Source organism: Eulemur rufifrons, chromosome 1 (assembly GCF_041146395.1).
Source record: "Eulemur rufifrons isolate Redbay chromosome 1, OSU_ERuf_1, whole genome shotgun sequence".
NCBI classification, from domain to species: Eukaryota; Metazoa; Chordata; class Mammalia; order Primates; family Lemuridae; genus Eulemur; species Eulemur rufifrons.
Window position 1 is genome coordinate 81,337,676 of NC_090983.1, and position 25,572 is coordinate 81,363,247.

A 25,572-nucleotide genomic window follows, 5' to 3' on the forward strand; every position below is an offset into this window, starting at 1 on the left:
TGTATCCTCACCTTATATCTTTTCATTACAGAGAATTAGCTGAGTGAGGTATATCTACACTATAATAATAGTATTTCTCATCTTCATCTTCAGTCTTCTTTTAGTCTTTATGCACCAGGAGGACCTTCTCTTTTACCTGATCTTTAACTGAATATAAACGCTTAGATATAATTTTCTTTGTCTTGAAAACTATTGCACCTAATACAATAGCATAGACATATCTTCTTACTTTGCAAATTGGTATCACAACCCAAAAGTGCACCTCTTAGCAAACTGGGTAAATGTTTTATTTAAGACTGTGCCAAAGCAAATGGGAGAATGATGCAATTGGTGAGAATTTTAAATGCAGATAGCCGATTTCAATAATCTGGGCCACAAATTCCCATATTTCTTTGTCACTTAATACTTCTCTGAATTGCTCAGGCAATTGCTTAAACTCTCTCTTTCAGTTGGCTTTTGTGGTTTCAGCTGTAATGGTCTGGATCTGGTGCCATCTGTAAGCCTGGAGTGTTAGCCATGCATTAGAATCGCTCATGTTTCTTTCATAGGTCACTGCAGGCCAGTAATAAAGCAATGCCTTTAGTCAAAACAGCAAGGCTTATTTGCATACAGTAGAGGCCTGTCCTTGCTGCAAAATAGGTTAGATACAACTGTCCCTACTAAACCACCTGCTTCTCTCTACTGATGAGAGAGAATGAATCAGACAGAAAACTATCATTGTAAACAAGTGCAATTTTATTCATATGAAACTATAGAGTGATACTGAATTCCTCAGAGCTGACAAACTGTGATAGAGGCAGACTGTATGCATTGTGCATTCATATTGAAATCCTCTTGTCCAGCAGAGAGATTGGAAAGTAACTCTTGGCTTCTCCTTGTCAAATCCATCTTTGGGAAATGAGAATGTTTCTGGCATATCTATATCCACATCTGAATGATTTCACACAGAGCTGTTCATGAATGTTAACGGCAGCATTACAGAGGTGAAAGGCCCTTTGCTAACACCTACCTCAGGGCAGAGCAGGGAAAACCATTTGTTGTCATAACTGTTGACAAAAAGATTAGGCAGTTCCATTCCTCACAATGTTACTAGCCTTATTGACATCCGTGATAGAAGTAGAAATGGCAAATATAATTAAGTAAAGTAATTGCCATGTAAGAGAATAAGAGGACAGATGAACCATTATTTCTAGAAAGAAGAGAAAGCACTTTAATAATATTTCATCAAAAGAACATGATTTAATACGATTTCATCAAATCAACATGCCTGAATAAGAATAGTGCTCATACAATATTTGCTTTTGCTAAATATAAAAAACATATTTATCTGTGAACAATTTTGTTCTTGCCCCCAAAGACATTATGAATATAAAACACTAACTATGGCATTTTCCATCATAACAATTAGTTTTTTATTGGAAATAAGACAGTAAATAGGATGTACTTAAAATAGACAAAATAAGTCGGGAATGTCAATAGACTTTCAGTAAGTGGCTGAATTTTGTTCAGTTCATGATCTAAGGTGATTGTACCCAGTAATATTAGTACCATTTTTGTTTAATAATACTTTTACCTTTAAATTTATCAATACTTTTAGGTTTTAATTTTTTTGTTACTTTCTCTAAAATAACATTCTAATTTAGCTACTGATTGACCAGTGAAGTTTAGATTGCACAAAAAAAAAAAAAAAAAAAAAATCTTTGGAAAGTGTTGCTCTCATTGAAAGAGTTAGATCAGAAGTCTTAGATACATACATATATACATACATAGACATTCTGTTAAAATTAAATTCTAGGAATAATAAAGAAATAAAATAGTGGAAACGTCAATTAATAGTAGTGGCTGTTTAATTGAATATTTATGAAATAAAGTTCAAATAATTGATAGTAAATTATAAAATTGAGGTATATTTCTCATATTAGCAGAAATAAATGAATTCTGTTTACCTCCACCATAATTAATACAATTAGATTTCTATGTACAACTATTTGACAAGCAATGGAGTGAGTACATGCGAGCAGACAGCACACCCAAAAAATTGGATTCCAAAAATTTGCTAGTAAATCTATTATTTAAAAATAAAAATAAAAATAAGTCAATCTTCCTCAATAGAAATTCTTCAAAACAGTGATTATGTACTGGGTTTCCAAGGATGAAACCTAGCTATAGGAAGGGTTCTTTTTTATACTTTATGAGGTTGGTCTGTGCTTACAAGTTAGGGCAAACCACATAAAAGACTCAAATTTTTAATTTCTTATGAAAATCCTGAGATTTAGATATCAGGCAATGTGGCAATGTCAGTTGGAGTCCCTGGACTCAGTTGCACACGCTTCCCATTGTCTTCCAGCGGCTCATCCCACAGATCCCGTACATTTCAAGGAGCAGGTACTGGCCACGTGTGGCAGGAAGAAAGGGTCTGCTCTCTGGTACCTCCCACACATAGGTAGAACAAGAGGCTGATGAGGATGATTTTAGCAATTCCAGTACTTGTGAATTATAGAATTTGCTGCTGAGACTTTATCAGAAGGTAGTGGGGGACAGAGACCAAGTAGGAGATGGGAAAAATTTGGGATCATTTATTTGACTGAGATGATTTCACATCAAGCATTCAAAAATGGGTATGATATCCACTGAAAATTTCCAATGTATTAAAAACATGTGATAGATTCCCATAGAAAACACAAAACCATTTCATTATTTACAGAGCTCATTTAATTGCCTCTTTTTTATAATTTATTTTTGAGGTAGACTGCTAGACTAGATACATAAATATAGTCATCCAAACTTAAGACATACTTTTCCTCCGCATACACAGTCACTGAATAATGAACAAAATGCACAAATAAACATGAAAGAAAAATAAAGTCATGCAACTCTCAAAGCACTTACAAAGGGAGGGGAAGAACAACAAAATGTGTTCCTCTTAATTTTTAATGAAAAAATGCCATGAGCCATTTCCCTTTATTTAATTTTATATTTAGATAAATTTTAGTTTATTTTTATAATTAAAATTAAGAAAAAATAATTATAATCATATCAGTGAATGTTGGTTGTTACACAAAAACATAGACCATTTTACTCTTTTAGCTAAAAATTCCTCCTGCAACATTTATTTGGAGTTTGAATGTGGAAATGGTGAATGCATTGACTATCAGCTCACCTGTGATGGCATTCCTCATTGTAAGGATAAATCAGATGAAAAACTGCTTTACTGTGGTAAGTGTCCAATATGTGATTTGCTCATTCCAGAGAGAAGTTTCTGATTCTTCTTATAGTTTTTGATTTGTTTATCTTCATTTGGTTTATGGGGATGATTTCTTCAATGTCTCTCATTAGCATGTAGATCTAAGGCAATTGACTTGGCTTTGCTTGTGTTAAAATGAAGCACTTTATTTCCTATCCAGTAGCTATGATACTCATTGAAGAATTTCCTCACGGTTTCCCATCCATGGAATGCAAATTCAAAGAAAGTAGAGCCTGTCTTTTGAACTGCCTTGTTATTCATCTTTAGCTATAGGTTTTAGGCTTACATTCCTTAAAATGTAATTCAAAAACATCAGTGATTTGTGGATATTGCAGGCTTACTTTGCAGCAAAACTACACCATCAGTCAATACTATGTAGTTGGGTTGATATCAAAGTCTTGTCCATTCTATTTCTGTCCCTAGGATTAGCATGGGGGCTAGTGTCCATTTGTACAAAGGCTGACTACTTTAGCCATGGTCTCCACCAAGCATGGAATTCCACCAGCTGTGTCTCTGTTGGTGACATCAAGTGATAGTCAACCTCTACCTCTCCCTCAGGAGTAGAGATTGGCTTTTCTACCCTAGTAAGCAACTGATATTTGCCTTTATTACAACAATAGTTTTCTTGGAAATTTGTCTTTGTGTAATCATTAATGGTTACTATACAATTGATCCAGATTTTTAAAAACTTAGTCTGATTTATTTTTTATTCTACAAATCCAATAGCATTGGGATTGTGTGCTATGCAAAATTTAGGAATCTATATCTGGAACTGTTACCTTTCATTTCTACTTTTCTCCCTTGTTCTAATATCTAGGTAACAATTGAACCTAAATAATCAAAGAAAAGTTTAAACAAGAGGAAGATGGAGTTTGGGAAATCCACAGGCAGTTTTCTCACTCTTTTACATTACAGAAGATCACACTCTCAAATAAAATGATGGCCAAATATAATTTGTCCATGATTGATCTGTAACCAAAATCCTAGGGAATTTACCTCAAATACCATACTTGCTTTAATGAATGATTATATTCTACACAATATTAAAATATTAAAACATAAAAATGTTATGGGAATCAGCTTACAAATTTGCATTTACTATGAATTGGCTTAAGAATGTATTTTATATTTTTATTTTTGTTGTAGTAAGATGATATTTATGTAGAACAGGGTTGGCAAACTTTTTCTGTAAAGGTTCACCTCATAAATATGTTAAGTTTTGTGGGTCACATATGCTCTCTGTCACATACCCTCTGTTTTTTATTGTTTACTATCCTTTAAAAATTTTAAAATAATTCTTAGCTCAAGAATCCTACAAAAACAGGCTCACAAGTTACATTTGGCTTTGGGATAATAGTTTCCTAACCCCAGGTATCGAGCATGGGCTTTGGAATCACACATGAGGTTAATTCTTTGTTCCCAAACCTACTAGTGTGTGACTAGTGTGAGGACTGTGACTCGCTTTTCTATGTTTTAGTTTCCTTCTACAAAGCGACCAGCTTTAACAGTGGTTGAGAGCATTAAATAAGCAAGTGCACATTTACATGTACCCAATACAGAGTCTGGCACAAAGCTGGTGTTCCATAAAGAGCAGCTATTATTATTGTAAGTGGTAACTTTTGTCCCAAATTAGAGAATGTCAAAAGACATTCGATGAAGTAAATAGAATTCAGATGGCAATTCTTCTTCTCAGGAAATTCTGTAGACATTTTAAGGGAAATGTATTGACAGGTGACTCTTTGATACGCTGATTCAGGAATGCATGTTTTGCTGCTTTTGTTTTCTTGTTACAAAATCCTTGCAGATAAACGTAGAGGAAATAGGAGATGCATGTTGGAGTGTGGTTTTTACTCTTTAGGTAGGAATTTATTTCTTCAGAAGTAATTATGTGATGTATGTTTATTCCTGTGCCACTTGACAGAGTGTCAGAAACAGTAATGTGGGTACAACTTGAAAAGATCTCCAGGTGTGAATCACTCTAGCTAAAACATCAAGCCAAAACGGGGCTTTACTGAAAGAACTACTCCTTAATAATATATGAATATTTTAACACAGGGCTTTTATACCTCACAGCATTTGTTTTATAGGTCCATAATCTAGTCATTATGAGTGAAATCCTGCCTGTGATTTTCATTTTGTAAAAATATTTCTCTATGATCTCCAATTATGAGTTTCTACTTTTATTTACAAGAAAACAGAAGCTGTCGAAGAGGTTTCAAGTCCTGCTACAATCGTCGTTGCATCCCTCACGGCAAGTTATGTGATGGTGAAAATGACTGTGGAGACAACTCTGATGAATTAGACTGTAAAGGTAAATACTTGCTGAAGCAGCCTAGCAGTATTGCTATGCTAATTTCTGCTGAACTTTTCCAAAGTTTGTTTCTGAGAGCACTGCAGTATATAACTCCTAGTAACATCTATGGACTATACTTTGGTAAATGCCGCTGGAGTTGAATTACTAAAGTCAATTGAAAGTTATGACTATATTCTCTATTTCTGGTTTCTACTCCTTTGCTCACTTTGAAACTCTTGTAATTTCTCATGTCTCCAGTTCCATCTCCCCTGTTTTGTGGACATTTCTACCAGAATGCGTAATATTGAATTTGCTACTCCAAAAATATTATCCTTCATTCCTTAATTCTCTGTTTTACCCATGATTTCATTTCCCTAACCACTGGACAGGAAACCTTGGTGTTATCCTTGATTCCCTCCTTCCTGTATTCCCAACAAATCTTCCAATTCTTTTTAATATCTTTAATGGCAATCCACTTTAAGCCTGGATTTACAGAGTATCCATTTACCTGGTTTTCATGCCTATATTTTTCCCATTCATCTGTATATTGTTAGTCATGCTAATAACTGTTTAACATTTTCCCACAGTGACTACTGGGACAGACTATCAAGCTAGACTGCCTGGATTAGAACCTCCATCCCAACACTTACTGTCTAAATTTAAAGAAGACACTTAACTAGTATCTGTGTCTCTGTTTCTCAAACTGCAAAACAGGAAAAATAATTAAATGATAATATTAATATTAAATAAACTTAGAACAGTACTTGGTATATAGTGAATGATATGTAAGCACTGACTTTTTTTTTTTTTTAATCACTGCTCTGATAAAGAACCACTAATGAAATACCATTGTTTGGAGAATAAATGAGTATTTTTTAGTATGACAGTGAAGGCCTTCTAAAATATGTATCCAACAGATATTTTCAAAGCAATTTTCCTTAAAAATACTTCCCATTCATTGCCTTCACTTTACTGAGTACAATGCATTAGGGGCTAAGACACAAAACTAATAAGACATATGTCTGCTCTCAAAGAGTTCAAACTCTAAGTGAGAAACAGTCATGTAAACAGTTGAAGATATATATAAGATGCTGTGGTTGCACCCATGAGAACACCATTTTTTAAAAATTTCTGGCTTGGAAGTATCCTCAAAAGTTTCATGACTATATCAAATTTAAGCTGAATATTTTAGTACAAATAAGATGGAATGATTGAAACAGAAGAGAATTCTAAGTAGAGGGACAGTATCGAAAACTGCAAGTAATTTGACACAGTTAGGACTAGATTGCACATAGGGGAGTGCTAAAAACAATGAGACAAGTTAGAGGAAGGAGCCAGGGGATAAACGTGTATCTTGTGCCATGTTAAGGAACACAGACTTTATCTTGCAGTTGCCAGAAAGTCTCTGAAGGTTTAAAGCAGACCAAATATAATCAAATTTACATTTTAAAAAAAAAAAGACAAAAAGTGTGATTGTGTGAATGAAACCTACAGTAATTACAGCAGCTAAAGCTAAGAATAAAGGGGAATAAGACAGATATAACAACATTTAAAAGATAGCATAGGAGGTCTTCTTGGATAATAAACAGAGAAAGCCTGAGGAAGGACAGAGTAGTTTTGTGGGAATGTTTTGACCTATTTTAAACTTATTTTTTTCTTAATTTTATTTATTTATTTTTGTGGGCCTTTGGTTTGTGTGGGAATAGGGATAAAACAATAAGAGTATTTTGCATTCAGAGCTTAGAGCACTTGTAGACATCCAAGTGGAGCTGTTCCACATGCATGTACACAGAGATCTGGAGCTTAGGTGGTAGATTTAGACCAGAAGTATTGATTTTGGATGCATTAAGGAGAAAGAAACCTAGAGAAGATGTATGGAGTAATATGTGCTTTAAAAGAGTGCATCAGAATTACTTGTTGAAATACAAAGTTAAAAACACTGGTACAAAAAGGAGAATTTGATCACTAATTAAAACTACCAGTGCAAACAGGACTAATAGAAGGATCCTCATAAGAAATCGTTTTCTCAAGAAAGGGGGATCATTCAGCATTTCAAAATATTACAGAAAGGGCAAGAGGGCAGGCATGGATTGGAAGTGTCCATTATATTTGGCAAATAGGAGATAATCTTTTGATTACCTTCATGAGAATCAATTTACAGAGTGAGTGGTATGGGAAAGCCAGGTCACACTGGGTTAAGGCAGAAAATGGATGGTGAAGGAGTAAAGTGAATGTAGATTGTTTTTGGAAAATATTGATGGTAAAGAAAAGGTATGAAGTATAGTTGTGATGAGACGGCTATGCAGAGTTCAGAAAGGGGGCAGAAGTCAAGCAAACTATTGTGTAGTTGTATGGAAGGTTGGGAAGTGACTGTGATCTCAGACTGCATGACTTTGGGCAGACACTTGAGTAGATTACCATCTAAGGTTGACACTATAGTTTAGGAATAGCCAAGGACATTTGCAAATTAAGTCACCTATAAGAGTTTAGAAATGGTAAAATGTAGTAAGATACTGGGAGTAAGTGGAGGGAAATGAATTCCCATTTGGAAGAAAGGAGGGAAGGAAACTAGAGGAAGAGCAAGACAAGGGCATGTTTTATCAGTTATTTGAAAGCAGGTGAGGAGAATATAATAAAGGCATTAAACCAGTTTTAAAGTAAAAATATCAAGCTAGAATGTGCAGGAACTGAACAATAAATATAGAAAGTAGATTTTAAAACAAAATTCATCAAAAAGAACCATGGGAAGTTAATAAGTTACTATGAGTTTTCTCGGAAAATGAAAGTATGTTTTCAAAAGTGGTAAATAAATTAGTGTGTTTGGGGTTATGAAATGTAATAACTAGTACATGATAGGTGTTTATTAAATTCTTATGTGGTTGGTTGAAGCAGTAAGTCTTCCAGAAAATATAGATAGATTTTATTCTGCCTAGTGATATCAATACCAGGTGATGAATAACAATAAAAGTAACTGAAAATGTTATTTGCCTCTTTTAATCTAAACTCTTGAGTTTTGTGTTATAACTATCTCAGCCACATTCTTGGGCACAGAATAGTGCATTTGGGAATCACCTTTCTTCATGACCTTTCTTTTGTGATCATAACAATGTAGAAATTATAGCAGTTGGATATCTTAAAAATAAACAAATAAAGCCTGTGTCCCAAAGTTTTTCCTATATAATGTAGGACATTTGAAACTAAAATTGCTCAAGAAAAAATAAGCAGATACTTTATTACTAACTCAAAATTAATGAATTTCATTAAATGGACTAGCTCCTTTAGGATAAACAAATGGGTAGCTTTTTAGATGAAAGATTACTCATTTTAGCCACATCTTTCAGGTTTGATTTGTCTCTCAATTTAAGTCTACTCACTTATAGAGCACCTTTCAAGCCATAGAAGGAAGGCTTTTCTGGTTCCATTTCCCACAAGCCAGGCTGTCTTATAAGACTTATATTATTCACATATGTACCCACCAAACTCTCTTACAGCACATAAAAAATGATGAAGGAAAGGAATATGTATGGGCTCAGAAAGAATGGATAAGAGTTATCTCTGCAAGACTTTTCTTCCAATTACTCATTCTCTGTTTCTGTAGTCAGTGCACTGTTGTATATATATGCACACACAATATACTGTTACTTTTTAATCAAAATAAAACAAAATATATAAAAGTAAGGTAGTATGGTTAGAAGTCAATCTATACGGGGAGATTTTGATAAGACTGTGATAAGAGGCTGTGGTGGAGCCATTTGTAAATTATTTGAAGTGCTATTATACTTTTGCTTGTTTAATTTAGATGTCAATAGTAATTATTACTATTATTTTTTAATTCCACAAAGGAAGAGAGTCTATTTACAGAGTGGAAAGGAATGTTGCCAGTAATTATTTTTGGTTTCTTCTGTTTTGGAGGAAAAGAAAAATCCCCAATCCTCACTATTTTTTATTTATTGCCTCTTTATAGATATTTCTTTCATAACTGAGAACTTCAGATGTCAGGCTATGGGAGGGGCAGGGACATGAGGAGTTGTTCCTAAGGTTTGTCATTTTATATTCCCCTTCTGGTTGTGTGACAGGTTGAGTGAATAGATTTAGGAAGAGTACATGATATGCCTCCTTTCCTGTGGAGATGAATATAAATTGCTCCCCTTGGGAGGTACATGAACTTCCTTGGGCCACCAGAATACCTTTAAGTACACTGGAGAGCTAGCAGTTCTGAGGTACCCTAAAGGAGAGGGAACTGGGGTTTGTTTATTTGCCTAGGTTCATAGCAAAACTTTGAATAACTCCACAAACAACAAGCTAAAGGAAAAGGATAAATATGGCTAGAAAAGAAATCATCATTCTTTTTGGGTTTGCATACCCTTAGAACCTAAGCAGCAAATAATTAATAAAAGATGCGATTTGAAAGTAAACTTTGGAAGAAAGATATGATAGCAAATTTAATGTTTTTTTTTTTTCCTTGTCAGCTTCCCATTGCTACATGTTAGATAAGGGGAGTTAGAAGAGAGAATTGAGCTAGGTTATCTATAAGAAATATCCTAAGAACTACAGACAGATCAATTGATCTCCATATCTTTCATATCTCATTAAATATTTTAACTGACATGCTAAGAAGAAAGTGGAAGAAATAGTAAAATTAAGAAAGTATATGAAGGAGAGAGTGACTTTACTTTCTCTCTTGCTACTACTTTTGATCCACAATCCCTGTCTGATCTTCTTTCTTTGTAGTATCTCATTGGTATTCCTGGTGTGGCTGTGGTATATTCTCACTCACATTTGTAGATTTATTTTTTCTTTTGGACTATCTGGAGGGAAAAGTCTAGTATTTTTCCCTTGGCTTATCTTTATTTGGACTACAATATTTTTTTTCTCTCTTTATCAGGACTTTTAGCCTGAGGAAAAATTGTCAGAAAACTTTCATATTCACCTGACAAATTAGAAATTCCAGTATCTTTCTTCCTTAAAAATCACCCTAAAGTTGAAACAAGTTTTAATGCTTGACTGACCAAAACAACGTGAAGAAGCAATATAGTTGAGGCAAAAGAGAGAAAGAGGTTTTGGCAGAAGAGACATTTGTTTACTTATTTAATGAAGTTCCTGCTATTTCTAAGGATTTCTGTCATCACAAGACTCTCATTCCTTGCCTACGAATGCAGGATATATTAATTCCCACAATCACCTCATCTCCACTGATTACAAAATTCTGCAACTACTTAATATGTCCAATCACATTGCCACTCATCACCCTACTTAACCCTTGGGCCGAACTCAAACTCTAAATCAAGCATGGAATCTGTGGAAACAGGATCAGGTATAAAGGGATGATCTGTTCCTATTTGTACATCTCCCACACTCTAATCAGCCAGCCTAGCCCTCTTTGCCAAAATTTATTACTTGGGAAAATGGGAGAAAAAAATATATCCTGCAAATTTTCTACTCTCTATTGCATTCTATCTCCACCCTCTTCTCTTTTCCCACTCCTTTCTTTTAATTAGTATCTTCTAACCACTCTGCTCAACTTCAAAGTTAAAGTTTCTTCTCATCTAGTTGGAGCTCCTCCTTTCATTTCTTTCTTCTATCTAGAATTCAATCTAAAATTGTGTTTTCCTTGCCCGACATTTCCACTCTTCTCACAAGTTATTCTTTACTCTTTCTTCCACTTCAGAGTTTCTGATACTATTTTTGAAACTTCATTGCTGTGAAATCCCCAAGTCTAAACTTTTCTTAACAGTCTGAAATGCCATCCCCCATGTTCATGGAGTCATATTTTCCTCTTCATCCTCCCTGCCACATTCAGGTGGACTTCCTGCCATCTACACAGAGGATTCTCTGTAGATGCTCAGAGGGAGATGGTGATGGTGGAATGGATTTCAATTGTCCCCATTGGGATCTTCCTCTCATCCTAAACTCTAAGTTCAACTATACTGTAAGGTAGAAGACTTCAAGTGCATTGTGAGATAAACCTTTGAAAGCTTGCCTAGGAATATTACAACTGTCTAAAATGGTGTTTCACAGAGAAAGGCATCTTGTCTTCTAAATAAAGAGATTATAAGCAATCTTTTAGAACAAAGTTAAAAGATACTGCTGATAGATAGTGAAGTCAAAAACAAAATGGAAATGATTGACATGATTATCTTCTATGATATATGCCACATTTACTGTTTCTATTAAAAATTGAATATTAAATGTAATATAAAGAAATATAGAAAAGATTTTGCTCTCTTAAAATAAAATCTATTTTGTTTTGTTTTCGAACAATGCATTTATCTCTACTCATAATAGCATTATCTGTTTCACATGCTAAGATGTTATTTTTAATGAAAAAAAGTAAAGCAATTATAATTGCAAGTTGTAAATAAAACATTTATTCTAATCAGCATTTAAACACAAATAAGTATGCAATTTCAAGATACGATTAAATATAATAAGAACAGTACATTATAAAATACAAATGACATACACACCCTTGAGTAAAATTTGCATATTTTAAGATAGCATTTTAACCATTTACAATTGATATAATTTCTATTTATAATTAAATAGGCTCTTTAAAATATCAACACTGGTAAAAGTGGCATAATGAAAGAGCCCTTCAGGTTGTACATTAATGTAATAAACTTCTGGAAATTTGAATTTAGAATAAAAAAACTCACCTAAATTAAATTTACATATATAGCATACCATGCACCTGTTCACAACACATTACTGCAAACAATTATTTGGTTATGAATGGATAAGCAACTTAGGAATGTATGATTAAGAATAGGATATTTTATACAAAGTGTATATGATGACAGTGGCATATTGAAACTGATTTTCATCTAAGCAGAGCAGGGAATTGGAAAGCTACACTTTCATAACAATAAGAGATGCCATGTTTATGTTTCTTGGCATGAGGCATCCATATTTCCTATACCAAATGTTAATTATAGAGCCACGTAAAGGAGTGTGATATAGCATAGATGACTTTCTAGTAGTGTTCAGCTGTTCCCACTGAGAAACAAAGCAAATGCTCAGTTTTTCCCCCCTCCCTCTATTCCTCTTTCTCGGCCTTTCTCTATCATAGCAGGGAATGCTCCACTTCTTTTTGGCAACCATATTGGAATTTCCCAGTAGGCATTTAATCAGACATTTGTCTAGTGTCATAACTTTTGTACTATTGAAGTTGCAAAGGGAGGGAATTTTCAGCAACTCTTTCTTTAAGTGTTGGCTCAGTGCTAGAGTGGTATTACCATGGTGAACATGGTGAATGAGGCACAGTCCCTGCTCTCATGGAGCTTACATTTAGTGGGTCTTCCAGTAGATAAACAGGAAGTTACAATGCAGTAGGATGAATATCACAACAGCGGGAAGAATTGTGTGAAAGGGAAGATATGTAAGAAGCATCTAATCCAAGCTTGCACGTGGAAGCCAAGGATCAACATTGACTTCCCAGGGTTAAAAAAGCAAAACCAAACAAAAATATATGAATTAATTAAAATATTCAAGATGTAAAAGCAAGGAGTCATTTTCTGTTCCATCTATCCATTTATTTATTTACCTATTTTTCTAGTTTCAACCTGTGCCACTGTTGAGTTCCGCTGTGCAGATGGGACTTGCATTCCAAGATCAGCACGATGCAATCAGAACATAGACTGTGCAGATGCTTCAGACGAAAAGAACTGCAGTAAGATATTCCACTACATTTTGTCTGTTCATGCATGGGCACCTTGGCATTGAATTGAACACTGTCCAACTTGTTACTGAACCTTGTCCAGAACTAATATGTAATTAACCCCTGTTGTGTAGGATAATTGCATATTTACTTCTTCAAATGAAGTTAACTTTTCTTGTCTCTATGACCTACATAGAAGGCTCATAATCTTTGCAAATGAGGTATTTTTTACTTTTCTGTTTACCTGTTTCTAGATAATACAGACTGCACACATTTTTATAAACTTGGAGTGAAAACCACAGGGTTCATAAGATGTAATTCTACCTCACTGTGTGTTCTGCCAACTTGGATATGCGATGGGTCTAATGACTGTGGAGACTACTCAGATGAATTAAAGTGTCCAGGTAATTCTAGAAACAAGCAAACAAACAACAAACAAAAAACAGGGTTTGCCTTGAAGATTTATAGGCTCATTAGTTGTATACAATAAATTTGTTTATTTTTATTCTTAATATTCAATGATTAAGATTAAAATATAAATGATGTAAACTAAATAGTAATCAACCTGTTCTATACATACCACTTGATCTTTTTAAATAAATTATAAAATTATACTCAAGAAATCTGTGCTAAATTTGGATCAATTTTCTTTTTCATGTTCAGTTCATCACTAGTCCTTTTAAAATTGGTGATTAAGTTTTTAAAATATGTAATTTATAAAGCTTCAACAGAAGTATTACATACCTGGCAATAACTTCATAGACTAAAAAGAGAAAGGCTATGTTTCTCATTTCTGGCTTTGCTCAGTGTTACTATGCAGCTGGTGTTTATGTGTTAGGCTGTTTAATGCACCTTACACAATCTTTTGACATAGTAGTTTGGGTAATAGTTATTATTATTATTGGATCAAGTTTAGACAGATAAATTTATATCTGACTGTTAATCATCTTTCCAACATGAACTCTGAAAAGTGTCATCCGCATTCTTACGAGAATGCCTTCCAGCAAAGGTCACTTTGAGGATACTGAAATAAAAAAAAAAAAAAAAAAATCAGAAAAGAAAGGTGTTAACTATGTAAAAGTAGATATGATATATAGGACATTATTGAATTTGGTCTTATAATGCTATTTGCCTCTTCCACCCTACTGCTACACTGTTTTCATGTTTAGTTGATATTCAGTAATTTTTTAAATATTTTAAGACATTAGATTTATAGATATTTTGCACACTAGTTCTCTCTCACAAACACACACATTCACACAATCTACTATGTAAAATTGATATTCTTAATTGTTCATGATCTATCACTAAATTTGGCAATTGCAGATCCCATCCTTTTGTGCTCAGTGATGTGTAACATTATGTGATGTCATTTTTGTTCCTTCTGGGTTTTAAGAGCCTAGCTGCAGCCTCAGAGAAAGTGGAGAGCTTCTTCGCTAGAGGCCCTTGACTGTAGCTCACTGTAGTTCTTTCACATTTTAAAAAAATATTTACTATATTTTTAATTATATAAAATATTTTTAAACTTGTTTTAAACTCATGGAAACTGAGCATCAAGATTCTTAGTCCAATGTTCTTTTGACAACAACACATTCTTTCCCTTTTCAGATTTCTGTTTACCTGTTTCTAGATAATATAGACTACATACATAGAGAATTGTGATTCTTATATTGGATAAGAAGGCAAGGAACACTCATGCAGGCATATGAGACAGTTGGACAGACAGATAAGAAACCAGATATGAATCAGTGTAAATACTTTCGGTTATACCTATGCAAAAGCCTAAGAAGAACTTAGACATGAAGCACACTCAAAACTTTTTAGTTTAGGCTGGGTATGAGGGCTCACATCTGTAATTCCTGCACTTGGGAGGTCAAGGTAGGAGGATTGCTTGAGGCCAGGAGTTCAAGACCAGCCTCGGCAACACAGCAAGATACAGTCTCTACATAGAAAAATTAATTAGCAGTGTGTGGTGGTACACTCCTGTAGTCCCAGCTACTTGAAAGGTTAAGGCAGGAGGTTTACTTGAGCCCAGGAGTTCAAGGCTTCAGTGAGCTATAATCACACCACTGTGCTCCAGCTTAGATGACAAAGCAAGACCCTGTCTCACAAATTAAAAAAAAAAAAAAAAAAAAACTTTTTGGTTTAATGATGAATTTACTCAAAAAATGTATTTTCACCTTTAATTAGATCTACATTGACATTTAGAGAATGAAATGAGGATAATTTTTATTATCTTAAAATATTTATAATGGGTCATTACAGTGTGATTGGCATGTATACTCTAAGGCTTATTTCCTGATTAGGTATGGGCCAATCAGTCTGAAAAACCATGTTAGCCTGAAAGTGCAAGGAAACAGATACCATCTAGTAAAGAAAAAATGCAATATTTTATACACACTCTTAGAGTTATAATAATACTTCATAATTTAAAACATATAATTTAGAAAATAATTTTACATAAGACACTTCTTATTCTTTTGATATTTCTGCAAGGTATAATGATTTTAGAGATTCCATTGTAACCTGTTTTTCTTCTTTAGAATAGGGAATAATTGTTTAAATCCTGAACACTAAATCCATACTTTTTCACTGAAGATCTATCAATGTTGTGATTTTGTTACTTAGTTTTTGTTACAAATATGGAAATCATAACATTTTCCACCCAAATATGATTCTTTGATGTTAGGCTCAATCACTTTAGAGGCATTTCAGTTATTTAACTTTATTTTATTTTTTTAACTAAATGCCACACTATTGTGATTTAACCAATTTTTCCATTAGTATCCTCTTTCTGTTTTAGGACCCAATCCTGGATTTGATTTGATTATGTCTCTTAGGTCTCCTCTGCCCTGTGACAGTTTCTTAATCTTTCCTTGGTTTTCAACAACCTTGACATTCTTGAGGAGAACATTGCTACTTTTTACTTAAGTTTGCCTGTTATTTATTTCTTCTGGTTCAAGGACTACTAGTGTTTTATCTACCTATATTGCAGAAGTCTAAGATAATTAAATTTTTGACATTACATTCTATATTTTGTCACAGTTCAAAACAAACACAAATGTGAAGAAAATTATTTTGGTTGTCCTAGCGGAAGATGCATTTTGAATACCTGGCTATGTGACGGTCAGAAAGATTGTGAGGATGGACTTGATGAATTTCACTGTGGTGAGACTTTGTATCTTACTTTAGCTCTATAAACCATATTATTATTTGCATGCTGATATTTTCTTATATATGGATTTCATAAAAATATTGCTAATTGAATTTTACATCAATTTTCATTTTTATTACATAATAAAAATGGTAAAAATTAAAACAGATCTTATAATGAAGAATAACCATCTTCTGTCTTAGCTGTTTCTTTTAATCTTTTCTGTATTTGTTGAGTTGTTACCTCTAACAATCTAAATGATAGACCTTCATTTCCAGATTTATTCCATTTAGGTAGTTTTTAATGTATTTACTCTCTGCAATGAAAAATAAGAATTTGACACACATTGCCTGTTATACTTCCCCTACCTGCTATTGACAATTACAGTGGTCTCCTAGTATCTGGGGACTGGTTCTAGGACACCGGTGGATTCCAGAATCCACGGATGCTCAAGTCCCTTGTATAAAATGGCCTAGCATTTACATATCCTTCTTTGTACTTTAAAGTATCGCTCAATTACTTATAACACCTAATATAACATAAATGCTGTGTAAGTAGTTATTATACTATTTTATTTTTTATTTGTATTTTTTTTGTATTGTTATTTTTTATTTTATTTTACTTTTTGAATATTTTTGATCTGTGTTGGTTGAATCCATGCATGTGGAGCCTGTGGATATGGAGGGCTGACTGAATATCCTTATTCTAAAATTTTAGGTTAATTACATGTATAACTTAATAATATACTTAAATTTCTACCTCTTTAAACTCTTATTCTTCACCCCCATCTCCTAATTTCTGTGTATATATATTTTATTTCATACTTCGTTGTCAAGGTGAGAAAGCTTTTTAAAATTTACTTTATTAAATTTATGGATTTTGTGATTTGCAGTCCAGAGAAATATCCTATAGGAAAACAAAGCATATATTCACTATTTTCTTTTAACACAAATAACATACACTTTGGTGAATAGACAGAGTAGAAAAAAGATTAAAGATGGATCTTCCATGAAATGTCAAACTCTGCTAAAAGTAAATGTCATCATGAAATGTGAAGGTGCATTTTGTTTGATTAAGATGCTATACATCTTTACATTAGAGCCAGATTCTGAACAAGACTAACAGAGAACTTCAAAAGTAGTTTATGTGGATTCATAGTTTCTGAACAGGGAGCCATTATATGATTGTATCTTCTTTAATTGTATTTTTCCAGACCCCAATTTTCTAAATTTCTCTCTTTTCACAGGTCAGCAAATTAAATATTTTTTAGAAATTGGATGTTTTTAAATTGTTTGTAGGATCAAAACCAAAATTGTTATCTTTATAATAATTTATATTTTGTGCACATACAATTGGGAGGGTTTTACTTTTGGATGTTTCCTGGTCATAAATATGCCGGGTGGAGTGGGTAGCTGGAGGAGGAGGCAGGAATAGCAAAGTTGGCACTGGAAATAAACAAATAAATGGAGAATTCTATTATTACAATTACACAATTTGGCAATAAAAAATCACCCACTATGCTAATTAATTTGGGTACTATTAGTAGGTATAACAAACTGAAGTGTTTTCAAGGGAGCAACACAAAAACATCAACACATAAGTATGTATATGTATGAAACTGTTGACTTGTCATCAAACTAAAACCTCCTTAGTCACCTTACCTTTAAAAACAAACGTATTTGCTGGTCAGTCCACCATTTTGTTACTTTGCTTTGGATTCAATCTTCTCTCTGTTCATTCAACAATAGATTAAAAACTAAAAAGAATGACTAAACCACACCTGCAATATTTATTTTACATCTGTGCACCACACACTTTTTCTAAATGACAAATTCAACTATACTAAGGGGAAGATGATCAGAATCATGACTAGCTCAAAGGCAAGCCCCATAACATCACATTGAAGAAAGAGAAGTTGTATAACCTGCAAGCACAGAGGAGATATGCAAGCTGTTGTCAAAATTTTATAGAATTGTCATAGAGAAGAGGAATTTGGCTTCTTTTATCATAGGGTGATTGATTTTAGCAAAGTCTAAGGAAGAACTTTCTCATTTTTTCAGATCTGTTGTGTGCTGGTCTCAATCAATTTATTTTCCTTTTGCACATGAAACAAACATTTTTTTGTTGTTGTTTTCTAGATTCTTCTTGCTCTTGGAACCAATTTGCTTGTTCTGCACAAAAATGTATTTCTAAGCACTGGATTTGTGATGGAGAGGATGATTGTGGAGATGGATTAGATGAAAGTGATAGCATTTGTGGTGAGTAGTTTCTTTTGTGTTCTCAATTTTTAAACATTGTACATGTGCTATCATTTTAGAGCATATGCACAATTTTGTTTTCTAATTTATTAAAATTAACATAAAGTTTATGCATACATTTCTATGTTGCTGTTTTTATTATTTTCACAATAACTATTATTCTTTTATTTTTATATATACAGTTTCTAGTCAATATTTAGGATTTTTCCTGAATATTATCATAATGAATGCATTTGTACATTTTATTTATAGTTTTCAGTGACTTCTTTGGAGTAAATATCAGTGATTGAGATTACTGGATCAAATAATCAAAACATTTTTAATGACACTTGATGTGTATTGCCAAACTGTCCTCCAAAATTAGTGACCTAATTTATACTACCACAAGCCACACATGCTGTTTATGCGTGTGTGTATGTCTGTTATAGTGACAATTATTACTGAATTATTTTAAGTGAGAAGTAAAGGAAGGTGGCCATTGTATATGGCTTTATAAACCACTTTAAAATTCAGCTTTATAGGATTAGAGGTATTAGTGTCAAATATCTACGTTTACTTACTATATGTCAACTACAAAACCAGGGTAATTGCTTTTTAATAATCACATATATTTAACAAATACCTTAAATATAATTATTAACTGAATTTCCTAAGGAATAAAAGAAGGAAGCAAGCTAATCTCCATAAATTTATTATAATTGGCCAGGCATCCCACTAATTTATTTGCATATCTGTCTGTTATCTGTCTATTTATCTATCAAATGTGTTTCTATGTTATGTATCTATAGCTATATATCCTTTACTCATTACGTCAGCCCTTGTTGGGAGCTGTTAGTGTTCCCATTGTAGAGAGCAATGTACCTGAGTCATCGAATAAGGTGCATGTATAGAATTAAAGATTCTTAACATATCTTTTAAATTTCAGGGGTTGTGGCCTGCTATTTAGACAGACAGAGGTGGTATTTTATAGTACTCCAGCTAAACTGAAGTTCTCTGTACATAATATAAAATTGAAGATATTGAAGATAGTCCTGAAAGTAGGCAATTTATTTTCTTGTGTTTAAGCCACCCCAAATCTACTGTTTACTTACACAACTGAAACAAATTAGAGTTATACAACAGATAAATATAAATAAAGATCACTATCAAAAGCCTCTGAAAGCAAAAAATAAATAAATAAAAAAAAATTAGTAACCACTTAGACGACTGACCAGTCTCTTTAACTACTTTGTTTCTCTTTGCTATTAAATCCTTCTTTAATTTTAACAAAGTGATTGGCTATTTACAATTGAATGAGTATATTTCCAGTTTCTGAAATCATCTTGCTTTTGACTTTTTGTTTAACCTTATGCTAAATGGTCATTGATAATTCTGTACCTTCTAAGGGGACACAGTGTAATAGAAGGGCAATGCTCTACAGCCTCACAGAGTTGAGTTCTCCCACATCAGCATTTTAAAATGGTGTGATCGTTTTACTCTTTATTTCTTTGATTCCTTGCCTATTAGAGGGTTACAAAAAAATATGTCCATGTAACTATCGTGGTCATTTAATATAACCAATGTGCACGATATTCAGGAGTTCTTTCCCATTCTTTTTTTTTGTTTTATGTCTCCTACCTCTCTCCTTCTGTCAAAGTGTTAGTATCACGTGTATGGATATATATCAGTGCCCTGATAATGCTTTTTATAAAAGATTAAAGTGGTAATGGACATTTTTACCTATTATCAAAACACCAAATTTATTTAATTACCATCTGTATTTTATGTACTAACTACCAAGCTTATGACACATTTAAAAAAATACCACTTTAGACCAAACATCAGTCAATGAACTGAGCTTAATATTTTAGAATAGGAAAGGAAGCTTACAAATAATTTACCTCAGTTGTTACCAACCTTTAATGTACAAAATATCCTTCTCAGAAATTTGTTAAAAGTATTTAGTTTGTCATTCTCCACCTGCAAATATTCTGATGTGGAGTGTAAACACATTCTTTTCTAATAATCACACAATGATTCTGATTTGGGATATTGAGGATCCCATTTTGAAAACTATGTCTAGTTCACCTCATCTTTTGATAGTGAAAAATAGAAACACTCACAAAGATTAGTAAATTTGCCTGAGGTCACTCAGCTAATTAGTGATGACAGAGGTATCATCATAATTCAGGTTTCTAAAATACTAAATAGGATAGTAACTCTTACCAATCACATATTACTATCTGAGTAGTAGCACAAGATGGATCTAGTGGAATTCCATCAGCTTGTCTTTATTTTCCCTTGGGACTCTTTTCCCTGAGGAGGCAATATGTCTCCAGATGGCAGTGGCAACTATGGAATGAAGCCATGGATTTTTTCCTTTGGCCCATTTTCTTCCCAATTGACTGTAATGTTTTGGCATGTTCTTAACACAGAGTCTGTTGAACACTATCAAGGGAGCCAGAAAATTAGCTGCAAAGAGCCTAATGCTATTTTATAGCTTGAGATATCTTAGTAATTATCTAGTCATACCTATCATTTTAAAGATAGAGAAATTCAGACATGAGTCTTCTCCAAGGTCATACAGAATTAAACTTCTCCACTGCCAAGTCAGGGCGCTTTCTATTAATATTATGATTACTTTGGGAACAAATATGAGTTATAATATGGCTGTAGACAAGGAGTTCTACATTTATCAAAACTTCCTTAGTAGAAAGTAGTTTAAAAAAATTTCAAGCTAAATAATAAAAATATTACAAAAATTAAAGCATTGAATTGAGAATATAATAGTAAAATGACACTTTATGTTTTTATGACAAGCTTGAAAAGATACATGGGAGGAATAATACAAAAGTATTTTTTGTTGAAAGAGTATTATTATGTAAGGTGCTAAAGATATAATAATCAGCAAGTAAATTAATTTTTAAATGAAAGCAACATTTATTTAATAGATTATTTTCTTATTTCTACCAGTAATAGACACCATATTAAACTGCATTCTATTAAAGCACTGATGCTCAATCAAATGGGCAAATCTGAATTATCTGGGGACTTTTCAGCATTCACTTGCCATCCTTTAATCCAGACTAAGGTATATGTCAGGGGCAGATATATTTATGATGGAGAAGATGCCCAGTGGGTTTTATTTTGACACTCCACTGCCAACCATATTAAAAACATTGCATTGCATTTTCTACTCCTAACAACTCTGTGGCTAAAATGGAAGAAGATGATGATAATTTAATTAAATCAACTGGTCATTACTTGAAATGGTTAGAAACAAACATTTTCCATCAATCCAGCTGCTCATTTTCTTCCTGGACATAGTAAACTATTTTTAATAATTCTAAAAAATATGATGTTTAGCATTTATTCTGGGCAGCTTTACGTCATGAGAAAGTGAAAATTAAACCAAGTTAAACTGGTGGTTATGCTACTGATTCACTTAACAAGTATTTTATATAAAGAAACACATTGACAAGCAAACCAAGCATTTAGTAAGTATAACTGTACAAGGGGCTAGGAAAACATCATGAGAAAGAGTCATTTGATGTATGACTACTCTATGCTCATATAAGGAGAAGAAAAGAGAAACCACCTATATAACCCTGTGAATTTATAGTCAAAGTCAACACACATTTTTTTGTTGCATACATTTGAGAAACAGTATCATGTAACTAAAGGGAGAGTGCATTGGTAGGGCAATTGTTTTAAGTATATAAAAACAAAGGGAATATCTATGCATTTATTCTTTTCAGCAACCCAAGGTGAAGACTAACAATAATGACATTACTGGTTAAGAAAAGAAGGTCCTTAGTAATAAGAAGGGTTCTGGACTCTGAGTTCACTGTATGGAACCCTGTGTCACGACTTTCTGCAAGATTTTTAACTTCTCTGAGCCTCAGTTTCCTTTTCTGTAAAATGAAGCTAATAATAGTTCTATCGGATGAGGTTATTGAAAGGATTAAATGAGTTATTAATAGTATGTTAAGGGCTTAGCACATGGTCAGCAATAAAAATGGTCTTATTATTACTATTATAATTATTCTTAAAGATTCAGTTCTTTTGAAACCTTATCTCGGCTTATTTACAATTCTATTAATATGATATATTTCTGTGCTTTGCTACATTTCATAAGGATAACAGATATTATTTTCTACCATGTAGTTTTAAGAAATATAACACTTGTAATTAGGAAAGAATGAATTTTTCCACAAAAATGTGTAGACAACTACAGGTAAAGAAAAATGTTTTATGATTCCAAATAACTATGGTCTCTTCCTTATAAGAAACATTCTTCTGCTTTCTCTCATTACTATAGGAAATATAAATGGTAGACATTTTCCAGAAGACACGCAGTGATCTTAACGGCATTTTTTCCTTTGGGTTTCAGGTGCCGTAACCTGTGCTGCCGACATGTTCAGCTGCCAGGGCTCCCACGCCTGTGTGCCCCGACATTGGCTTTGTGATGGTGAAAGGGACTGTCCAAATGGAAGCGATGAGCTTTCCACAGCCGGCTGTGGTATGAACACTTGCTGAGACTGTATATCAAAGAAAACTGCTGCAGAATCCTTGGATGTTTGCTTTTGTAGACTTACCATATCATACTTTCCATTACTTTCCCAATTCCTGGACCTATAGCATTAGACCTAATCAGGTGGGAGGCTGTTATCATAGTAGTTCTACAACCCCTTTCACTGCTGTTCAGAGTGTTTCAAACATACACAGTGGTATTACCCATTTTAAAACCATTTTGATGAGCACAGATTTATCATTTCACTTCTGAGATAACATAACTACACTATGTGTGTGTGTGAGTGTGGTAGGTTTGGTATTTTTCACGTCTTCCATCACCACCCTCCACGGTGGCTTTTAGATTGCCTATTACAGATACTCTGTAAATGGCTTTCTGATCCTAAATAACTACTGATCGGGAGGTCAGTAAACACCGATTAGTCCTATGGATAGGGTATTAACCCTTGGGTCAGGGAAAAATAGTATGGATATAGCTGAATGAAGCTCAGGAGTCAGAGGAACACCTTTGGAGGTCAGGCAATTTACTAAGTTTCTGACTCAAGGTCATCTCAGGAAATTTTCAGGGACTTACTCAATGGCAAAAATTTATCTAAATTCCTTTGCATGATCAGGAGGATGAAGGGAATGATTATTTGAATGCAAATCTGAAGGTTATGTAGGGAGTCTGTTGGGCTGAGCAGTTTATCAGAAATAGTGCTGTGAATACTGCTCATTAAAATGAATTCTGCCAATCATCTCTCCAATGGCCTGTCTTCCTGTCTTTAAAGCATTGTATTTGAAGCCACAATGTAAGTGTGTATGTATGCAGGTGTGTGTACACAAGGGATAGTAAGAGCAGGAAAGAAAAAAGAAAACTTTGAGGCAGGCCTATTTGCACAGAACTCATACTATTGTTGTAGAATAATTCACTGTGATCTTGAAACTGATATGTGTGTCTGTAAAGGTCAATGGGGCCACTGAGGGCTACATAATAAAGGATTATGCATCAATTCAAGGATCCAGATGGTCCCAGTATGCTGTTGCTATTGTAGCAAGTTAACACTCTGGGAGGCATATTAACACTTGTGGACCACATGGGTACTATTAAGTAAATTATGCTAAAATGCAGCAAATTGTACTCAAGTGACCTGAAAGTGTTAATGCCAAGTAAGTCACTGTTGCTCAGTGTTTTAAAGATTAATTCATGTATTAGAATTGGCATAATTCACTTGAGTTATCCAAGCTGTCATATAGTTCAAAGTTAGAGGAGTTATTGAGTAACTCTGAGTTTTACGTTGATTGCCACAGACTAATTGTTAATGCAGCTCCTATGTGGCTTCCATATAGTTTTAAAAAATAAATTCATTGAAAATAAATTATACCTGATTCAATTTAAAAAATTCTTTTGTTTTACCTACTCTATGTTGGTAATTACTGAGATGAAAGCAGAGATTCCTTGGTTTATGGAGTCTGGGGCAGCATGGGGCAGGCAGCTGATAGGCACGTGAAAGAATAATACCTACATCTTAAGTGTTAGGATGATGTATATAAAATATACTAGGTCATCACAAAGAAATGTTATGTAAAAAAATCCTAGAAGTCTCACGGAAAGATTTCAAGAAAAAGTGATATTATCTGAGTCTTGAAAGACAACGAAAAATAAAGGTATTCCATTGAGAGGAAAGTGCTTATTAAGACACATGGAAGGAGAATATGGAAGGCACCTAGGTTTTTTCAGGTACTCATTACATGCCAATTATTGTGATAGTTGCTGTTATTTATATTATAGAAGTCCTATAATATTGTAGGGAAGTATTTTAGGGAATCTGCCAAAGATGGTTGTAATATAGATAGGAGTTTAGAGAGCACTTAGGAATTTACTGAATAACTCAAATGAGATCCACTTCACATACCTTATCTAGCCCTTACCAGAAATTTGTCAGGTAGATTTTATTATCCCCATTAAACAGATAAAGAAACAGATGCACCAACAAGGTAAATAGCTTCCCCAAGTATGCAAATATAAGTGGCAGAGCCAATTTCTGCAAAGACTTTCTCTTTCCTGTATTCTACAATAACATACAGAAGATTCTTATCATTTGCAGTATTCCAAACCTTGAGTCCTACCACAGCATTTACTCTTTAAATATTTTTTTAAAAAAATTTAAATGATTCTCTCAAGTCTCTTATGATTCTATGCATAGAATATTAAAGTTTATTTCCTTTATACAAGTTATATTCTTTTGAATTTTTACTGAAGTTCTATTGCACATTTGGACCAACCATTTTTCCCACTTGGTGGAGCACTACTTTCATGGATCAGTCTTCCCAAAGGATCAATATTACATTTCATGGGTCAATATTCCTAATTTTGTGTAGTACTTGTGGTGAGGCTCATTATCTCAAAAGTCTCACATTTGCTTACTTCAACACCCCACTCTTGAAGTCACCCTAAGTTTTATTTTCTTTTTA

The 25,572-nt window shown here is 33.5% G+C and overlaps 1 protein-coding gene across 2 annotated transcripts in view; it reads left to right on the forward strand.

The window, feature by feature from the left end:
• LRP1B (LDL receptor related protein 1B) overlaps nucleotides 1-25,572 on the forward strand; it is a 1,768,615-nt gene that overhangs the window by 1,481,756 nt on the left and 261,287 nt on the right. For both annotated transcript variants that reach the window (XM_069473041.1, XM_069473049.1), the window contains exons 46-52: nucleotides 3,088-3,216; nucleotides 5,436-5,555; nucleotides 13,093-13,206; nucleotides 13,449-13,598; nucleotides 16,240-16,362; nucleotides 18,487-18,606; nucleotides 22,979-23,107. In XM_069473041.1, coding sequence (XP_069329142.1) covers nucleotides 3,088-3,216; nucleotides 5,436-5,555; nucleotides 13,093-13,206; nucleotides 13,449-13,598; nucleotides 16,240-16,362; nucleotides 18,487-18,606; nucleotides 22,979-23,107 — 885 coding nt within the window. The remainder of the gene's footprint in view (nucleotides 1-3,087; nucleotides 3,217-5,435; nucleotides 5,556-13,092; nucleotides 13,207-13,448; nucleotides 13,599-16,239; nucleotides 16,363-18,486; nucleotides 18,607-22,978; nucleotides 23,108-25,572) is intronic.